This window comes from Hyperolius riggenbachi, chromosome 6 (assembly GCF_040937935.1).
Source record: "Hyperolius riggenbachi isolate aHypRig1 chromosome 6, aHypRig1.pri, whole genome shotgun sequence".
NCBI lineage: Eukaryota > Metazoa > Chordata > Amphibia > Anura > Hyperoliidae > Hyperolius > Hyperolius riggenbachi.
The window spans coordinates 330,737,040-330,756,696 of NC_090651.1; the positions used below are offsets into that span (position 1 = coordinate 330,737,040).

At 46.1% G+C, this 19,657-nt stretch overlaps 1 protein-coding gene across 6 annotated transcripts in view; it reads left to right on the forward strand.

The window, feature by feature from the left end:
- The window catches only part of ARHGEF1 (Rho guanine nucleotide exchange factor 1), a 173,291-nt gene that overhangs the window by 54,251 nt on the left and 99,383 nt on the right, over positions 1-19,657 (forward strand). For 3 of the 6 annotated variants that reach the window (XM_068241440.1, XM_068241442.1, XM_068241443.1), the window contains exons 2-4: positions 13,348-13,412; positions 15,542-15,613; positions 18,494-18,610. In XM_068241440.1, coding sequence (XP_068097541.1) covers positions 13,386-13,412; positions 15,542-15,613; positions 18,494-18,610 — 216 coding nt within the window. In that variant the 5' untranslated portion in view covers positions 13,348-13,385. The remainder of the gene's footprint in view (positions 1-13,347; positions 13,413-15,541; positions 15,614-18,493; positions 18,611-19,657) is intronic. The other 3 variants (XM_068241441.1, XM_068241446.1, XM_068241444.1) reach the window with 1 other exon arrangement.

Genomic DNA, 19,657 nt, shown 5'->3' on the forward strand with positions numbered 1-19,657 from the left:
AAAGTGCTGCAGAAGATGTCAGTGCTATATAAATACATAATAATAATATGGTAGGACATTAGGCTATGACTATAGTAGGATTAGATTCAGCGGCGTAGCTAAGGAGCTATGGGCCCAGGTTCAAGTCTTACACCCCCCCCCCCCCCCCCCCCCCAAGACTCCATACATACAGTGGATTGCAAAAGTATTCAGCCCCCTTGACATTTTCCATATTTTGTCACATTACTGCCACAAACATGAATCCATTTTATTGGAATTCCACATGAAAGACCACTACAAAGTAGTGTACACGTGAGAAGTGGAACGAAAATCATACATGATTTCAAACATTTTTTACAAATAAATAACTGCAAAGTGGTGTGTTCGAAATTATTCAGCCCCCTTTGGACTGATTGCAGTCAGTTGCCCATAGACATTGCCTGATGAGTGCTAATGACTAAATAGAGTGCACCTGTGTGTAATCTGTCAGTACACATACAGCTGCTCTGTGACGGCCTCAAAAGTTGTCTAAGAGAATATTGGGAGCAACAACACCATGAAGTCCAAAGAACACACCAGACAGGTCAGGGATAAAGTTATTGAGAAATTTAACGCAGGTTTAAGCTACAAAAAGATTTCCAAAGCCTTGAACATCCCACGGAGCACTGTTCAAGCGATCATTCAGAAATGGAAGGAGTATGGCACAACTGTAAACCTACCGAGACATGGCCGTCCACCTAAACTCACAGGCCGAACAAGGAGAGCACTGATCAGAAATGCAGTCAAGAGGCCCATGGTGACTCTGGACGAACTGCAGAGATCTACAGCTCAGGTGGGGGAATCTGTCCATAGGACAACTATTAGTTGTGCACTGCACAAAGTTGGCCTTTATGGAAGAGTGGCAAGAAGAAAGCCATTGTTAACAGAAAAGCATAAGAAGTCCCATTTGCAGTTTGCCACATGCCATGTGGGGGACACAGCAAACATGTGGAAGAAGGTGCTCCAGTCTGATGAAGCCAAAATGCAAAACGCTATGGCTTCAATTCATCAAGCATTACCGCATCCGGTAATGCTGAAAACAGCTGACTTTACGGAGCACTTAGTAAAATGTTAATTCATCAAAGCAGTTACCGCATGAGAAGCAGACATTCCTGTGCAGAGAGATAAATTACCGACTTGTTAAGTGATTACCTCAACACATGTCAGTAAAATGTCAGCAAATGTTAATTCATCAAGCTCACAGCATTCGATAACATGTGCGGTGTTTATCTCCAGCTCTCCCCTGTCGATAAGGAGCTTGGAATGCCTTCTCTGTGTGTGACAGGACCATAGAAACCTCCCCTGTCCCCTGCAAGTGCTGCTGATAGGTTGGCCAGGCTTCTCGGGTGGAACAGACCCCCCCAGGCAGCCAGGGGAGAGAAAAGAATTAATGTTATTTTCCAGGCACCCTTCTTTTCTAGGCACCCTTCGGTAGTGTAACCCCTTGAGTGCCTGTTTAAATATGCAGGATGCAAGTGGGAGCTCGTGGCAAAATGACCTAAGCAGGGAATGTGTAATGTTTCTCAGCAGTTCATCTAAGCTGTGGCAAGTAAATAGAAACTTAAGACTAATGAGACAGATTCAGCAAGAGCAGAGGCAGCACAACAAATATAAAAGGCACATGTATAGGGATATCGGTGCTGCCTCTTTCCTATTGTAATGCCCTCACTGCACTGACCTCTTTGGTAACTTACCGAACATCTACCACATGAGTGAAAATATTGATGAATTAGCACAGTGAAGTGTAAAATACCGAATGCGGTATTTTAAGGACTGGGATGTTGTTATCGAACACCCTTTGATGAATTGAAGCCTATGTGTGGCAGAAAACTAACACTGCACATCACTCAGAACACACCATCCCCACTGTCAAATATGGTGGTGGCAGCATCATGCTCTGGGGTTGCTTCTCTTCAGCAGGGACAGGGAAGCTGGTCAGAGTTGATGGGAAGATGGATGGAGCCAAATAGAGGGCAATCTTGGAAGAAAACCGCTTGGAGTCTGCAAAAGACTTGAGACTGGGGCGGAGGTTCACCTTCCAGCAGGACAACAACCCTAAACATAAAGCCAGGGCAACAATGGAATGGTTTAAAACAAAACATATCAATGTGTTATGGCCCAGTCAAAGTCCAGATCTAAATCCAATCGAGAATCTGTGGCAAGATCTGAAAACTGCTGATCACAAATGCTGTCCATCTAATCTGACTGAGCTGGAGCTGTTTTGCAAAGAAGAATGGGCAAGGATTTCAGTCTCTAGATGTGCAAAGCTGGTAGATACATACCCTAAAAGACTGGCAGCTGTAATTGCAGCAACAGGTGGTTCTACAAAGTATTGACTCAGGGGGCTGAATAATTACGCACACCCCACTTTGCAGTTATTTATTTGTAAAAAATGTTTGGAATAATGTATGATTTTCAATCCACTTTTCATGTGTACTCTACTTTGTATTGGTCTTTCACATGGAATTCCAATAAAATTGATTCATGTTTGTGGCAGTAATGTGACAAAATGTGGAAAACTTCAAGGGGGCCGAATACTTTTGCAAGCCACTGTAACAATTGATACGACACACCAAAACTTACCACGGACAACTACTGAGTCAAAGGTGCAAGAAGGGGACGGAGAACAGTGTGTTAAGGATTACTACTATTCAAAGCATCTCTAGAAGTGATTATTACCAGCACAGGACCAAGAAAGAGCTAATACTGTGATAGAGGGTGGACTCTTTGGGGCCCCTCTGGCCCAAGGGCCCCAATGCGGGCGCTACCTCTGCATCCCCTATTGCTACGCCACTGATTAGATTGTGAGCTCCTCTGAGGACAGTTAGTGACTTGACTATGTACTCTGTAGTGCTGCAGCAGATGTCAGTGCTACTGTATGTAGCTACATGATGACAACATTGAAAAGTGCCATTTCTGTGCATTTTATCTTACACAAAGTGAAGGTGGCATTCAGTTACTTACTAGCTGATATATTAATGACTATGAGAAGTAACATATCCTTCCTGAATTCCCCCCCTGCACCCTCTCAGTAGCATGCTTTGTGTATGTAATGTTGCTACTGTTGTGTTTACATGTTTGAAGTGTTTGCACATTTCTGGCAGTTTCCCAGCTGGAAGGGGGGGGGGGGCACATGGGAAATGTAGACGGAGGGGCTGTGAGAAGAGGAGGGGCTGGACGCATAGCTGGCCCGCTGCATAACTGCCATACCATGGCTTAGTGCAGGCCCACAGAGTGTGGAGATATATGTGTGCTCAGCTTGGATGTGTCTGAGCATGCACAGGGTGTTACTGCACTGAGGCCTGTCATGAGAGAGACATACGTGCTATGCACAGCCCCGAGCAGCAGGAGACTCTGTCATGGTTTGGCTTGTCTGTTTAAAGGGCCAGTACCCCCACCCATATGTAACGCAGTGAGCAAGCAATCTAGGACATCCACAGCTGTTTAGTATAGTGTGCCCAGATAGGTCATGGTGGAGCAGGATTGACAGAGGCTCAAAGGGCACCAGAAAGTCTCTATCCAGTGGCTCTGTCTCTGACACGGGAGCCCAGGGTTCAAATCTCTGCTCTTCCTGTTCAGCAAGCCAGCACCTATTCAGTAAGGAGATCTCAGGCAAGACTCCCTAACACTGCTACTGCCTATAGAGCGCGCCCTAGTGGGAACAGCTCAATCGCTTTGAGTCTCTGCCAGGAGAAAAGCTGTTTACAGCTGTTTCCAACTGCCAAAAAAGCATGCAGCAGCTACATCATCTGCCAACAGGTCACCATGTAATAAATGTCAGAATGTAAATCAGGTATTTAAAAGATTTTACAATGGGCAAACACTGATTAAATCATTTATACATAATTATTGTAAACATGAAGCACTTTTTTGTATTAAATTATTTTCACTGGAGTTCCCTTTTAAGGAACTACAAGTCCCACAATGCATTTGCCTTTATGTATCATGACTATGGCTTTCAGACTCCTGCAATGCATTGTGGGACTTGTAGTTCCTTAACAGCTCGAGAGACAAGTTTGCAGATCACTGTCTTAGGCCCGGTTCACATTAGCGGTGGCTATCCGGAATAGCCGTGCCGGAGCCGCACCGCATGCTGGCCGGACGAAACGGACGCACGGCATAGCAATGTAAGTCTATGCCAGGGTTCACATGTGTCCGTTTCGTCCGGACCGGAGCCGGACCGGATCCGGACTCCGGTGTCCGTTCCAACATGCGCTATTTTTTGGTCCGGCTCCTCCGGCAGCCGTATCCGGGGCGGAGCCGGACTGCACCATCCGGCCAATGGAAACCAATGAGAACCGGAGAGCGCACAACACACTGGCAAAAAATCCGGATGTTCTACCCCACTTCCTATGAGGATTGTTGCGGCGATATTGTATCGGGGACACATGGGCAACCATTTTGGAGTGGAGCAGCACGAGCTGGAGATGTTGGCAGCATGTTGGAGGTGGAGGTGAGTGCTAAACAGCGGAGGGCCTGATTCCACAGGTCCCCCTTCTGCTGACCTCCCAGACCCCAACATTTTTTTTTGTTTTTATACAGGTTGTTATCTCTTTTAGAATCCGGATCCGGACCGCAACCGTGTTCATACCGCACGGAAACCGTATGCAACCGGACCGGATCCGGACAGGAACCGTACGGTTCAGGTCCGATCCGGCTCCGGTGCGGTCCGGACATCCGGTGCGGTTTTTGCAAAACCGCAAGTGTGAACCGGGCCTTAGCGGAACAAAACAGAATGGATGTAAACAGATTTTATGCAAACCAATAAGCTCCATTCACATCAGTCCGTTCGTAACAGATTCGTTCTGTGCTGATGCGCGGAATGCAAGTCTGTAAGTCTGTAAGTCTGTGCAGTCTGTGATTTATCCATATCGGCTGGACTAAGCGCATGGTTTGTTCGAACTAAGCTTGTTGGCGTGTAATTAAATTTTCACAAATTTTTTTCTCACCTGCCTTCATTACATTCAGGTCCACCACTGCTGTCACCGCCGCTCGGTCCACTGCACAAGAGAAGAACCGGTATACAGATCCAAGCCCCATCAGAAGCATCAGGCTCCCATTGGATTGCAACTGACCAATGAGAATCCTTCTGGTTTGAGTGATGATTCCCAATGTCTGTTGCCATCCACTGGGGAGCCTCGATGTTTCTGCTGGAACTTCAATCTGTGTAGCACCGATTCGTCGGTGTTAGCAGCAGTGGAGGCCCCAAATGTGACAGTGGCAGTTATACCAAGCGGGTGGGAAAACAGAACAGGAACAACAGATGACAAACTGATGCCCAACGTCACAAATTGATCCATTTTAAACAGAAAAATAATCCGTTTTTCATCAAGTGTAGTGTGAATCTTACCTAAAGATCTCCCATCATGCATCACTCCTGAATATGTAAATCACCCCTTTATGCACTAAAAGCCAAACAGACATCCAAAAGTGTGAAGTGTGCAGATAGCCTATTCATTTTACAGAGCGGTACTAATCCAGCATGCGTAGAGCTATTTCTGAGTGATTGCTTCCTCCTCAGGGCAGACATGGATGTATAGAACTTTATCAATAACCGTGCTGTGGAGTCGGAGCAATTTTGGGTACGTGGTGTCGGAGTTGGAGTCGGTGGGTTCATAAACTGAGGAGTCGGATGATTTTTGTACTAATTCCACAGCCCTGATGAATAATCACAACCACGGTACTTGTGACCCGCACTGAGGAATAAAAGCGGCCATACATCATGTGATTTTTGGCGACCAATTGACCAAAAGGCAGATCTCTCTCTAAACGAATACAGGGAGTGCATAATTATTAGGCAAATGAGTATTTTGACCACAGCATCCTCTTTATGCATGTTGTCTTACTCCAAGCTGTATAGGCTCGACAGCCTACTACCAATTAAGCATATTAGGTGATGTGCATCTCTGTAATGAGAAGGGGTGTGGTTTAATGACATTAACACCCTATATCAGGTGTGCATAATTATTAGGCAACTTCCTTTTCTTTGGCAAAATAGGTCAAAAGGAGGACTTAACAGGCTCAGAAAAGTCAAAAATAGTGAGATATCTTGCAGAGGGATGCAACACTCTTAAAATTGCAAAGCTTCTGAAGCGTGATCATCGAACAATCAAGCGTTTCATTTAAAATAGTCAACAGGGTCGCAAGAAGCGTGTGAAAAAACCAAGGCGCAAAATAACTGCCCATGAACTGAGAAAAGTCAAGCGTGCAGCTGCCAAGATGCCACTTGCCACCAGTTTGGCCATATTTCAGAGCTGCAACATCACTGGAGTGCCCAAAAGCACAAGGTGTGCAATACTCATCAACATGGCCAAGGTAAGAAAGGCTGAAAGCCGACCACCACTGAACAAGACACACAAGCTGAAACGTCAAGACTGGGCCAATAAATATCTCAAGACTGATTTTTCTAAGGTTTTATGCACTGATGAAATGAGAGTGAGTCTTGATGGGCCAGATGGATGGGCCCGTGGGTGGATTGGTAAAGGGCAGAGAGCTCCAGTCCGACTCAGACGCCAGCAAGGTGGAGGTGGAGTACTGGTTTGGGCTGGTATCATCAAAGATGAGCTTGTGGGGCCTTTTCGGGTTGAGGATGGAGTCAAGCTCAACTCCCAGTCCTACTGCCAGTTTCTGGAAGACACCTTCTTCAAGCAGTGGTACAGGAAGAAGTCTGCATCCTTCAAGAAAAACATGATTTTCATGCACGACAATGCTCCATCACACCTTGTTCACCTGATCTGAACCCCATTGAGAACCTGTGGTCCATCATAAAATGTGAGATTTACAAGGAGGGAAAACAGTACACCTCTCTGAACAGTGTCTGGGAGGCTGTGGTTGCTGCTGCACGCAATGTTAATGGTGAACAGATCAAAACACTGATAGAATCCATGGATGGCAGGCTTTTGAGTGTCCTTGCAAAGAAAGGTGGCTATATTGGTCACTGATTTGTTTTTGTTTTGTTTTTGAATGTCAGAAATGTATATTTGTGAATGTTGAGATGTTATATTGGTTTCACTGGTAAAAATAAATAATTGAAATGGGTATATATTTGTTTTTTGTTAAGTTGCCTAATAATTATGCACAGTAATAGTCACCTGCACACACAGATATCCCCCTAAAATAGCTAAAACCAAAAACAAACTAAAAACTACTTTCAAAAATATTCAGCTTTGATATTAATGAGTTTTTTGGGTTCATTGAGAACATGGTTGTTGTTCAATAATAAAATTATTCCTCAAAAATACAACTTGCCTAATAATTCTGCACTCCCTGTATGATTGGAGAGAGATCTGTTGGCCGCCATGAACAGCAGTCGAATCAATTCGGCATGAAATCTTTTGGGGATTGGCCTCATGACACCGCCTTGCCACCCTTGACCATCTCCCCAAATGGTGAGTGGGGGACAGCGTGATACAAGTAAAATATTAACGCATGAGGAGGTGGAGGGGGCTATTTAACATTTGGGGGGACGCGGCTGAAGAATTCCCGTTGCATCTGTTGTTTGCGATTATCTTACGCCGTGCACCCGATCGAGCACAGCAACCCGAAATTTACCAGCATGTCTGATCGATACATGCCACCAATTTCTTCCCGAAATTGGTTGAAAAGTAAATCGGGCAGCGATTTTTATTGCATTCGGCCAGCACCATCCACATCCCCTCCCAGATGTTAGGGCCAGAAGCCTAAAACATGAGTATTGTGACATTTGAAAAAACCAAGTGGTCTGAGTGTTGCGCATGGAGTTCCTGCACAGACTGAATTCCTCCGCCTGTTTGACTTGTAGATGTGAGCTGCATAGCCCCATTATCGATGGAGTGAAAAACCAGCAGAAATATGTGTGAGAATTCCAGTCCCGCTCATGTGATGAAGCCTCTTCTGATTTATGTCTTTTACTGCCTTGTTTATCTCTTCACACTGAGATTGATAGTATCTTTCCTCTTCTGTGAGTATGTGGAGTTGGAGGAGAACAATAGAGGCTTGTCTGCCAGTCAAAGCCTAATAATAACCCGTACATCTTATAAAGGGGCCCGGCAAACTGGCCACGTGGTAAGGCCAGTAGTAGAATATTATTATTTATATAGCGCCGACATCTTCTGCAGAATATCAGTAATTACCGTGTACCGATATTCTACTATCCCCCACTGTGATGCTATTCTCACACTAAACCCTCCCCTATCTACACCTTACACTAACCTCCCCATCTATGCTGAGCAATACTGTGTCTGCCTTACCTACATAAAACCGCTGCTCTGCCAAAACCCCAGCGCCTAAATGACAACCCCTGCGATTGGCTATAGTGTGCCTATAGCTGGAGATCCAGCACCCAAATTACCCAAAATGCATTTGTGCATGTGTGTGAGTGTACCTGCGTGATGGCATTATGACCAGGGCTGTGGAGTCAGTACAAAAATCATCCAACTCCTCAGGTTATGAAACCACTGACTCCGACTCCAGGTACCCAAAATTGCTCCGACTCCACAGCCCTGATTATGACACATTTTTTTTCTACAACCACTCATTGATTTATTTTTATGAATTAAAATAACCCAAGTACAATACAGTTGCATTTTATTATAATTCTATCTAACAATACATCTATTGTACCCCTTTTTCCCAATTTTTTTTAGTTTTTTTTATTTATTAGAGAGGTAATCTACCGGTACATACATACATTTTTTCATAATGCCGTCCTTTTTGTTATTTATGCCAATAATAAAGTTTGGCATGTACTGAATTTTGAAAATCTTTCACAAACCATAAATATCTTGGTTTAAGTTGGTCTGAATTCTCCAACACATCCAATCTCAAAGAGAGATTTCAACAGGTTTATTGGTTGAATTAAAAACAAAATAAAAAGCCCTTTAGATTCTAGTTTCTGGACAACCCATTTTTTTTTTTTAAATCAAATCGCTGTTTAGTCGATCAGGAGAATTGTAGCATGTGTTGCCAACTTTAGGGCTGGTTCAGACGGACGTTTGGAGGCGTTGCGTTTGCTGGCGTCGCGTTCAGCAGCGTTCGTGTGCGTTTGGATGCGGTCGCGTTTTTTCTTCCCCTAGGGGGACATTAGCCGTCGCGGTTAACCTCCCCTGGAAGCTACATGTAGCTTCCAGGGGCTCCTTGAACGCCAGGGAAAATCGGGACCCAAACGCCGCGTTTGTGTAAACGCGCTTGAAAGCTTGGTACAAACGCTCCCATTCACTTGAATGGGAGCGTTTAACACCAAGCCCTGAACGCTGGCTGTAAACGCTCTGCAAACGTCCGTCTGAACCAGCCCTAAAATAGATTTCTATTGGATTCAATGTTTTTATCAGATTGAACGTGAAATCTATTGAAACCATAGCACAGTGTATGGCAAGCTGCAGGCTGAGTTCACAGTTGGACGTTGAATTCCCTGTATAACAAGAACGTAATGCTGGACATACACGGAGCAATCGTGCGGCTCGATTAGCCGCCGGATCGACTCCCGCCGCATCCCCGCGGCCGCCCCGGATCTATTCCCGCTCGTCCCCGCGGGCGCTTCCTTATCTTCCGCTCGATTATCTTCCGCTCGATTCCCCTCTATTGTCCACCCGTGTTCGGACCTGTCGGAAATTATCAATCGAGCCATCAGCGGCTCGATTGATAAGGAAGTATCGACCCGTGTATGCCCAGCATAACACAACGGAAGGAAAAAGTTGTACCGCATGTAAAGGCCACGTTGCGTTGTATACAGTGAAGCATACAGTCAACGGAAAGTATGCTTCACAGCACCTGTTAACACGCACGTTTTGCGGCAATGCACGGCATGCAGTTAGCATACCGCACGCTGTTGTACTGCAATACACCCGCCACACTGTGAACGTTGCTTTAGGTGATGCATCGCAGTGCGGCAAGCTGTGCTACAAAACTGACATTATGCCACACCGCAACACACCACTGTGACCGCGGCCGAACACTTTTTTTAGTAGCCAGAGTTACAGATTACCCAGCAAGCTCATGGTGAACCAGAACTCCTAGGAGTGTGTAAGGGGCTGAAAGAGACCAAAAAGCCTCCTTACTAAAATGCTATGCAAAACAGAAATGTTCCTTCTTAAAACAGAAGGTATTTGTGATTATTCAGGTTGCTTGCCTGGCAGTCTGTAAGGCCCGGTTCACATTAGCGGTGGCTATCCGGAATAGCCGTGCCGGAGCCGCACCGCATGCTGGCCGGACGAAACGGACGCACGGCATAGCAATGTAAGTCTATGCCAGGGTTCACATGTGTCCGTTTCGTCCGGACCGGAGCCGGACCGGATCCGGACTCCGGTGTCCGTTCCAACATGCGCTATTTTTTGGTCCGGCTCCTCCGGCAGCCGTATCCGGGGCGGAGCCGGACTGCACCATCCGGCCAATGGAAACCAATGAGAACCGGAGAGCGCACAACACACTGGCAAAAAATCCGGATGTTCTACCCCACTTCCTATGCGGATTTTTGCGGCGATATTGGCTGGGGACACATGGGCAAGCATTTTGGAGTGGAGCAGCACAGCTGGATCCGGATCCGGAGATGTTGGCAGCATGTCGGAGGTGGAGGTGAGTGCTAAACAGCAGAGGGCCTGATTCCACAGGTCCCCCTTCTGCTGACCTCCCAGACCCCAACATTTTTTTTTGTTTTTATACAGGTTGTTACTATCCGGATCCGGACCGCAACCGTGTTCATACCGCACGGAAACCGTATGCAACCGGACCGGATCCGGACAGGAACCGTACGGTTCAGGTCCGATCCGGCTCCGGTGCGGTCCGGACATCCGGTGCGGTTTTTGCAAAACCGCAAGTGTGAACCGGCCCTAACTCTGGGTGTTTCAAGTCTTACCCTATGCCATACACTGATGAGGATCAACCAGTCTGAAACAGTCTGTATGCATGTTGGATTATTGTGGCTCTGTACAATGAACAAGCTGACACATCATAGCATTCCAGCGGACCTGGAGGTGTGTATTGTACAGGGACAACAATAGGTGATTTACATATTTCAGCAGTGATGCATTGTGGGAGACATCCTATGCTTTTTTTTTGTAACCAGTGATTGTAATTCTAGTTACAAGCTAGTGAGATTTGGCCTCCAGCTGTCACCTCCAGCGCAGGGTTAACTCTTGTTGGTTGCCATGGAGAGATACAAACATTTAAATCACATTCTTTAGGGCCTGAGCCCACTAACACAGTTGTGTCCGCTTTTCAGTTACACATCAATGTTACAGATGCTGAAAAGTGGACAGAAGCGGATACGACTGCGTTAGTGAGCTCAGACCCTTAACCACTAGCCCGCCGCGTCACGCCGATGGGCGTGGCCGCGGCGGCAGCCCCAGGACCGCCTAACGCCGATTGGTGTAAGGTCCTGTGGGCCAGTTTTGCAGGAGATTATGCACGCGCATTCCTGCTTGGATGCCGGAGCTCGCTAGGAGACTGTTCTTAACATAGTATAGCGCTGTGATCTGCTGGGGACAGCCAGGTGACATGACTGTCCCCCTGGGACACAGGAGAGCGATCGGCTGTCATAGGCTGAAGCCTATGACAGCCGATCGTCGTGATTGGCTGGCTGGGGGAAAGGAGGTATTTAAGAAAAAAAATAAAAAGATAAAAAAAATTGTAGAATTTATTTAAAAATAAATAACAAATATTTATAAAAAAAATGAGGGGGGGGGGGGGGGGGGGAATCACTTGTGTGCTGAGGTGCAGCTTGGCCTTAAAGCTGCGGTGGCCCATTAAGCAAAAAATGACCTGGCCTTTAGGGGGGTTTAACACTGCGGTCCTCAAGTGGTTAATAAGTGTGGTTGGTTATGAGTAATGCTGTATTTCACATTGTTCACTCTGTGTCCCCCCACATAGCATGGTAAACCAGGCCGTACTGGATTGGGCGTGACTGGTGGCCCGCTGTGTGCTGCGCCTCAGACAATGCCAGCGTGTGAGGGGCCTCTGGCATGATATGACGATGCTGGGCAGGATGTACTGCTGATAGGGATTATACAGCACATTCCTGATATTCCTCCCTGCAGAATACAGCAGCTGGGATTCTGTGAGGGATGTGGAGGAGGGTGGCTGTCCCTGGCATTGCCCTCTGTCGGTGCCACTTGTGCTGGGAGCAGGGTCGCCAGGGGAGGTGTGCAGACATGGCAGGGAGGGGGCTGGAAGGAAGTTCTGTCTCCTGCATACCTGAGATTCCTCTCGTCTCCTGCTCAGGCCATTATTCTCCTCACTCAGCACCTCTGAGCCCCCCTCCCTGCCCGTCTGTCTTCCGGCACTTGTACAAGGCAGGGCGCCTAGAACACCTCTGTGCTATTTTCTTACCTTGCTGTACAGATAACTCTTCACTGGCAGTCCTGGTCACATAGTCGATGTCCTCAATCAGTCCATCATTTCCAGAAGTGCTGCTCACTAGGCAGTGGCTACAATTCATGGTGCCCCCCAGCAAAACTTTGATGCCCCCCCTTACAATGTTCACACCACTTCCCTGGCCTCCCATTGGTGCCCTTCACAGAATCCAAATTCAGAAAAGCTTTATTGGCAGTACCTCAGGGCCCATCTCTTACAAGGGGCATAGAACAAGTGTGGTTATCTTGATTTTTACAACCATAACAAGTGTAGCCACAAAAACACCTGATCTAAAGTATAGTCCCTTGTATCTGAGGATGGGGGCTTAGTTGTTAGGGCAATCGCTAGTGCTGCTCCCCTCTAGTTACGCCCCTGTCATCAGGGAGGGCCCTAGCTAGGAGAACTTGCGGAGAAGCATGTGATCAGTTTGATCCCCTGATAGATTTGCTAGGTTCTAATTTGCTGTGGTGACTGCCTGGTTTAATGCATGATCGTGACCTGCAAATCAGATCTTGCGGCCCATCCCTAGTGACAGGGGCGTTCTACAGACCTTCTTAAGATGCGAACACACACTCACACGGAGATCGAGGAATTGATCTGTCCAGCAACAGTTTAGGGCTGAGCGCTGTACAGACGTTCTTTTGCTGTGTACAGGAAGGGATGGCGTGGTGGCGAACGGATTGGCTTCTGGTGGGGGATGTAAGGAGGGAAACCGTGCACTTGTTGTTATAAGATCCAGCATTCCATATCTTTTATCAGTGTTATAAAACACAAATTCACAATATTACAATGTAGCAATTAAAAATGGTTAATAAGATGCGAATAGTTTTGTGCTGATACAAATTGATGTAATTTTTGGCAGGTTGGACTTGCTCTTTACTTGTCAGTAGAATAACACATGCTAGCTGTATTGCACCTTTCCATGCAATGCATTAATTCTTACTTATTCTTTTTATTTTTCATTTTTGGTCTGGAAGCTATAATATTTGTAATTGTGTCTTTCAGATCCCCATCTAGCTCCCCTGCACATTTAGACTGTCGAGATGGATCAAGACGATGGTCATTACGGGGTGAGTAAGATTACTCAGAATTCTCTGCATACTGTACTTACTACAGTGTTGCAACATTTGGCCTTACAGGGGAATGAGCACAGATTAATGGCTGTTCTAAGAGATGTGTGTCTAAGGGAACAGATTTTGCTTTACCATCTCATGTATACGTCATGTAGTACGTGAACCTGATTTTGTCTCACAGAACTCCTCCCCAAAACCTGTTCATAGTTGACTAAAAAGCAAACAAGGCCATAAGCCCACCTTCCACTGCCACAGTTGTGGCTGATTCTGTTCTGTCACTTGGCTCAGCCCACTTCCCCTCTGTGACATGCTGTCCACCATTCAGCCTCACCCCAAGTGACAGCGTACCCAACATTGCTACTGCATGTACCCCTCAATAAAGGATATGTGCTGAGTACCCCCTATTGTGGACAATGTCTGGATATTGTCATCTCAAGTATCAATTGTCCCACATATTTATTTCTTAGAAACACTCTATATTTGTGTATAAATGTTTTTCAAACAATCTTCTGTGCTTTAATTAATTAAACCACCCATTCAAGCTAAAAAATACATGTTTATTTTTCAAATGTTGAAATTACATGGCGCAGTGGTGGAGGATGGGGCTTACGGCAATGAAAGTGTAGGAGGCATTCCGTTGCTTTGAGCTAAAGGGGCTGACGCTGTGTCGGATTTTATCTGGGAACAGCGCCCCCTAGCTGCAGCCACAAGTAGTGGGAAGTTTCTGGAGCATCTACTGTAGATTCTCATTGAGCACACTGCAGCTGGCCGGAATCTTTTTCTTCGTGGCGTGCTTTTGTTTGTGTTTGAGCGTAATTATACTGCTCATGCGCAAGGAAGGTCTGCACATGCCCAGTAAGACAAAGTCACTGTGCATGGAGGAAAAAGCGTGGCTGCATTGTACTGGGCATGTGCAGACCATACTTGCACATGAGCAGTATGATTTTACTTACAGTACACAAGTGGGAGAATGGCCATAAGAGTATATTTGTCAAGCACTTGTTGAATATGCTCAGAGGGATCCTATGCTAGATTGGTAGGCTGGAGAAGCATTGGGCAAGCCTCTGGACTATCTTGAGGTTTTTTAATACTGAAGCAAGTATATATATATGTGGCTGGATAGTGTAATGGTTAAGGGCTCTGCCTCTGACACGGGAGACCTGGATTTGAATCTTGGCTCTTCCTGTTCAGTAAGCCAGCACCTATTTAGTAAACAAGTTCTTGGGTAAGACTTCTATTCACACTAGAAGCGCTTTTCTGATTGTTTTGCGATTGATTGGCACTTTTTAAAATTGCTCCCATTCACATTCATTAAAATCGTGGAAAAATCGCAGCGATTTTGAAATTGCATACGTGAAAATCGCTGCGATTTTTCAGAGATTTTTACAGCGATTTTAATGAAAGTGAAAGGGAATGATTTTAGAAAACGCTAATCTATCGCAAAACGCTCAGAAAAGCGCTTCTAGTGTGAATAGGCCCTAACATTGCTACTGCCTGCACCCTAGTTGCTGCAGCGCTGGTGCTTATAATATATAGATGTTATTTGTCTTGTTTAGTTTCTATTTTAAATCCTTCTTCAGGTACGCTTTAATGCTGGGTACACACGATACATTTTTCCGCTCGATAGATGGATTCGATAGAGAATTCCCGACATGTCCGGTATTCCTTCCGATCGATTATGTGCTCATTTTCTTATAGAAGTGAATGGGAAAAGATAAGAAAAACGAGCGGAAGATAAGAGAATCTAGCTCAGAATCGAATGCAGAATCAAGCGGAAAATCGAGCGGAAAAACGTATGGTGTGTACCCAGCATTAGGCCGTACAGATGCCGCCATGATGTCAGATGGGCATTGACTGAGGCTACAGATTAGAGTCAACTGATGATGTGCAAATAATTCGGTCTTGCTTGTATACCGCATGCTAATTGTATTCAGCTCCGAACTGGGCCTATCAGAATTGACTGGGAGTTAATTTGATTGGCTCTTTGCCAAGCTGCTCAGCTATGCATCTAAGCTGGCATTATTTGCATGTTGCTCACCACCTATATTGCAGGTCCTCTTTGAAGGATTAAGTTCATCAGTGATTGAGTCGTTTTTTTCATGATTTACCTGATTTTCTGTACACAGGGTTTCCAATCCATGGGAGCCCCCTCCATCATTGGCGCTGAGGACGAGGACTTTGAGAATGACATTGAGCCAGTGAGTATTGCCAGGATTGTCCTGCTGTGCACTGTACTGCAACATATTACTTTATTAAAGAAAACCTGTAACTAAAAAAAGTTCCCCTGGGGGTACTCACCGCGGGTGCGGGAAGCCTCCGGATCCTATCGAGGCTTCCCCCCTTCTCCTGTGTCCCATGGCGGTCTCGCTTTGCCTCTCTGAACAGCGAGGTTGTAAATATTTACCTTCCCGACTCCAGCGCAGGCGCAGTATTGGCTTTCTGCTCGGAGATCCCTGTTGGTCCGCTCTACTGCGCATGCACAAGTCTCCTGCACCTGCGCAGTAGAGTGGACCCGACAGACATCGGCTATTTCCGCCTATCTCCGAGCTGAGAGCTGCAACAGCGCTACCTGCTGAAGCCAGGGAATGTAAATATATTAGCCTGGTCAGGCTTGTCGAGCCAGGATTGCAGGACACTTCGGAGGAGCCAGCGCTGGATTGCCTGCAGCTACAGGGGAGGGGGAAGCCTCATTGGGACCCTGAGACTTCCCCCTCCTGAGGTGAGTACCCCCCCAGGGGATTTTTTTTTTTTTTTTTTTACTTTACAGAGGCTCTTTAAAGAATACCTTAGCCCTTATTAAAATCTAAAAATAACGCCATGTGTGGCCGGGGAGGTGCGCATAGGCTTACTTTACCTCCCGTGGCCTGACGTCTGCCTCCATTCGCCCCCATTGCCTCCTGTTATCCGTGGTCGGAGTGATCGGCGACCTTTGCCCCGGAAATACTGTGCTGCGCATGGTGTCCCCTTGGACTCCCCAAGAGAGACTGCGCATGTGCACTACGGTATTTCCATGGCAAAGGTCGCCGACCAGGAAGATAACGGGAGGTGCGATAAGCCTACACACGGTGTCATTTTTAGATTACAGCGTTGTGCAAATGGTTAAATTGTTTTGCAGTTTTATTGACCACACCTCCTTTAGCGCCTCCATTTTACCTTCCTTGTCCTCATCTGAGGAGATGAACTCGATTCTGATTTCTTTAAAGAGAACCCGAGGTGTGTTTAAAGAATGTTATCTGCATACAGAGGCTGGATCTGCCTATACAGCCCAGCCTCTGTTGCTATCCCAAACCCCACTAAGGTCCCCCTGCATGCTGCAATCCCTCATAAATCACAGCCGTGCTGTGCGGCTGTGTTTACATCTGTAGTGTCAGTCTCAGCTGCTCCCCCGCCTTCTGCAGAGCTCCGGTCCTTGCCCCCGTCCCTTTCCTCCAATCAGCAGGGAGGGAAGGGATGCAGGCGGGCACTGGAGTTCTGCAGGAGGCGGGGAGAGCAGCAGACTGACACTATAGAGATAAACACAGCCAGCTCTGACAAGCTGTTTGTCAGCAGCGTGGCTGTGATTTATGGAGGGATTGCAGAGTGCAGGGGGAGCTTAGGGGGGTTTGGGATAGCAACAGAGGCTGGGCTGTATAGGCAGATCCAGCCTCTGTATGCAGATAATATTCTTCAAACCCACCTCGGGTTCTCTTTAACCCCATATTCTAAATGAAACAGGCTATGTTGAAAATAACCATAGACATGCTGTGATCACTTACAATGACAACTCAAAACTTGATACTGAAAACAGTGTTGGATTTTTTTAATATTTATCTGTTTTATGTTTTTTGTTGTTGTTGTTATTAAAGTGGACCTGAACTCAGAACTCCTCTTTGCTCTAAAAGATACACAACAGCATAATAACCTTTAAACAAACAAATATTTTTTGTTACAGCTGATACAAATAATACAATAAATCGGCACCGCTTCTGCTTCCTGATTCATGGCAGCTTGACATATTGTTTACAGCCTGAAAAGGGCTTATCTGCTTATTTGCCATAGGCAGACATGTGACACAGGAGAGATCAAATTACAACTAGCGATTAGACACAAATGAGGGGGAATTACACAGGCTAAACTGTCTAAATACATACAGGGTGCATTTCTGTTATGTTTTCCTTGTGTCTTGTGCAAGAGTTCAGGTCCACTTTAAGAGAACATGAGGTGAAGCTGGGGTTTAGAAACAGATACTTACCTAAGGAGAGGGAGGCCTCTGGATCCCAAAGAGTCTTCCTACGGTGTCCTCTTGTTCCCCATTGCCACTCACAGACCCTCCAGCCGATTAGGATGGTGCTCGTCTTCTGGCGCAGTAGCTTATTGTGCAGGTGAGGCCATTCTTGCACAGACGCAGTACAGTTGCGCTTGTGCTGGAAGAAGGGCGTGGCCCCGATCAGATTACCAACAAGCCCTTATTGGTAATCTTTGGAGGGGGAGTGGGGGGAGTCACTGAGCGGCAACAGGGGACTGGAGGACAGTGAGGTTAGGATATGAAGGTTTTTCTCTTCCTAGGCAAGTATGTAATTTTGTCCCCCGACCTTCATCTCTTTAAAGTGTACCTGAGATGAAAGACTTCTCAGGTTCTATACTTACCTGGGGCTTCCTTAAGCCCCCTCGAGGCCGCTCAGTCCCCCGCCGTTTCCCCTGGTGGCTCCGGTCCCCCACGATACGTCCCAAAAGCACATGCACGGCACGGGCAGGCATGCTCCACTGGTGCACTCCCGCCGGTCGGAAGCATTCTGTGCTTGTGCAGTACTACTGTGCAGGTGCAGAACGCTCCCAGCGATGGGAGTGCAACGGGGGAGCGTGCCGACTGCACATGCGTGATAAAGCGCGACTCTGTCAGGCCTTCGTGCCTGGGCAGGACAGGAGCCATCCGGGTAGACAGCAAGGGACTGAGCAGCCTCAAGGGGGCTTAAGGAAGGCCCAGATAAGTGTAGAACCTTAGATGGCTTTCTTCTCAGTTTCACTTTGTGTCTCCTATTTTTTTTTCTAGTTGCTTTAGTAGGTTTAGTGATCCTAACCCTTTCCTCTCCTTGTCTCAGCAGAATGTGGATGACCAGAGCAGTTATTTCCAGAGCATCGAGCTGGTGAAGGACCACCCTGCTTATATTATGGTGTTCCTGCACCATGTTGTGCTGCAGTTTGACCCCAGCCCTCTGGTGAGACAGTAATGATTTAGCTGCAGGGGACCTGCAGTTTTGGTGGCTGTCCCCGCACTGTCACGGCTGGAGCAGCTGTATTTATAAGCAATGCCTGCTTGTAATGTACAGGCCCGGGCTGCCAACACATCCCTTTAATTACAAACATGTCTAAGTTTTGCAGATTCTGTGGTTAATTACATATAATCACTGCTTGCGCTGCATCTAACCAGCCGCAAACAAGCCCTTTGTAATTTGTGTCAGTAATTAAAGGGATGAGTTGGCCAAGGTGATTCCAGGCCAACATTTACACAACCAGTCAATGCAGAAGTCTGAAGTATGTATGTGTGTGTGTATATATATATATATATATATATATATATATATATATATATATATATATATATATATATATATATATATATATGTTTATCCCTCCAGAATGCAACCTGACAAGAGTCGGTCATACGAGTCCTGAAGAAAGGCGTTTGTTAAAGGGGCACTATGGCGAAAAATTTAAAATATGTGCAAACATAGACAAATAAGAAGTATGTTTTTTCTAGAGTAAAATGAGCCATAAATTACTTTTCTCCTATGCTGCTGTCACTTACAGTAGGTAGTAGAAATCTTACAGAAGCAGTTTTGGACTAGTCCATCTCTTCACGCGGGGATTCTCAGCAAGACTTTTATTCTTTATAAAGATATTTCCTTAAAAGGATTTAAACAATGATGCTGACCAGCTTCTCTGCTCCCTACACAGTTTTCTGGCAGTTGGGACAGAGCAACTGCCATTCACAAAGTGCTTTTGAAAATAAATAAATCCATGAATCCCTGCGTGAAGAGATGGACTAGTCCAAAACCTGTCACTTCTGTCAGATTTCTACTACTTACTGAAAGTGACAGCAACATAGGAGAAAAGTAATTTATGGCTCATTTTACCCTGGAAATAAAACGTACTTCTTATTTGTTTATGTTTGTACATATTTTAAATTTTACAATTCTTCGCCATAGTGCCCCTTTAAGTGCAGTGGAGGTGGAGCAAAAAGCTTCAGTGGCGCTATCAACATT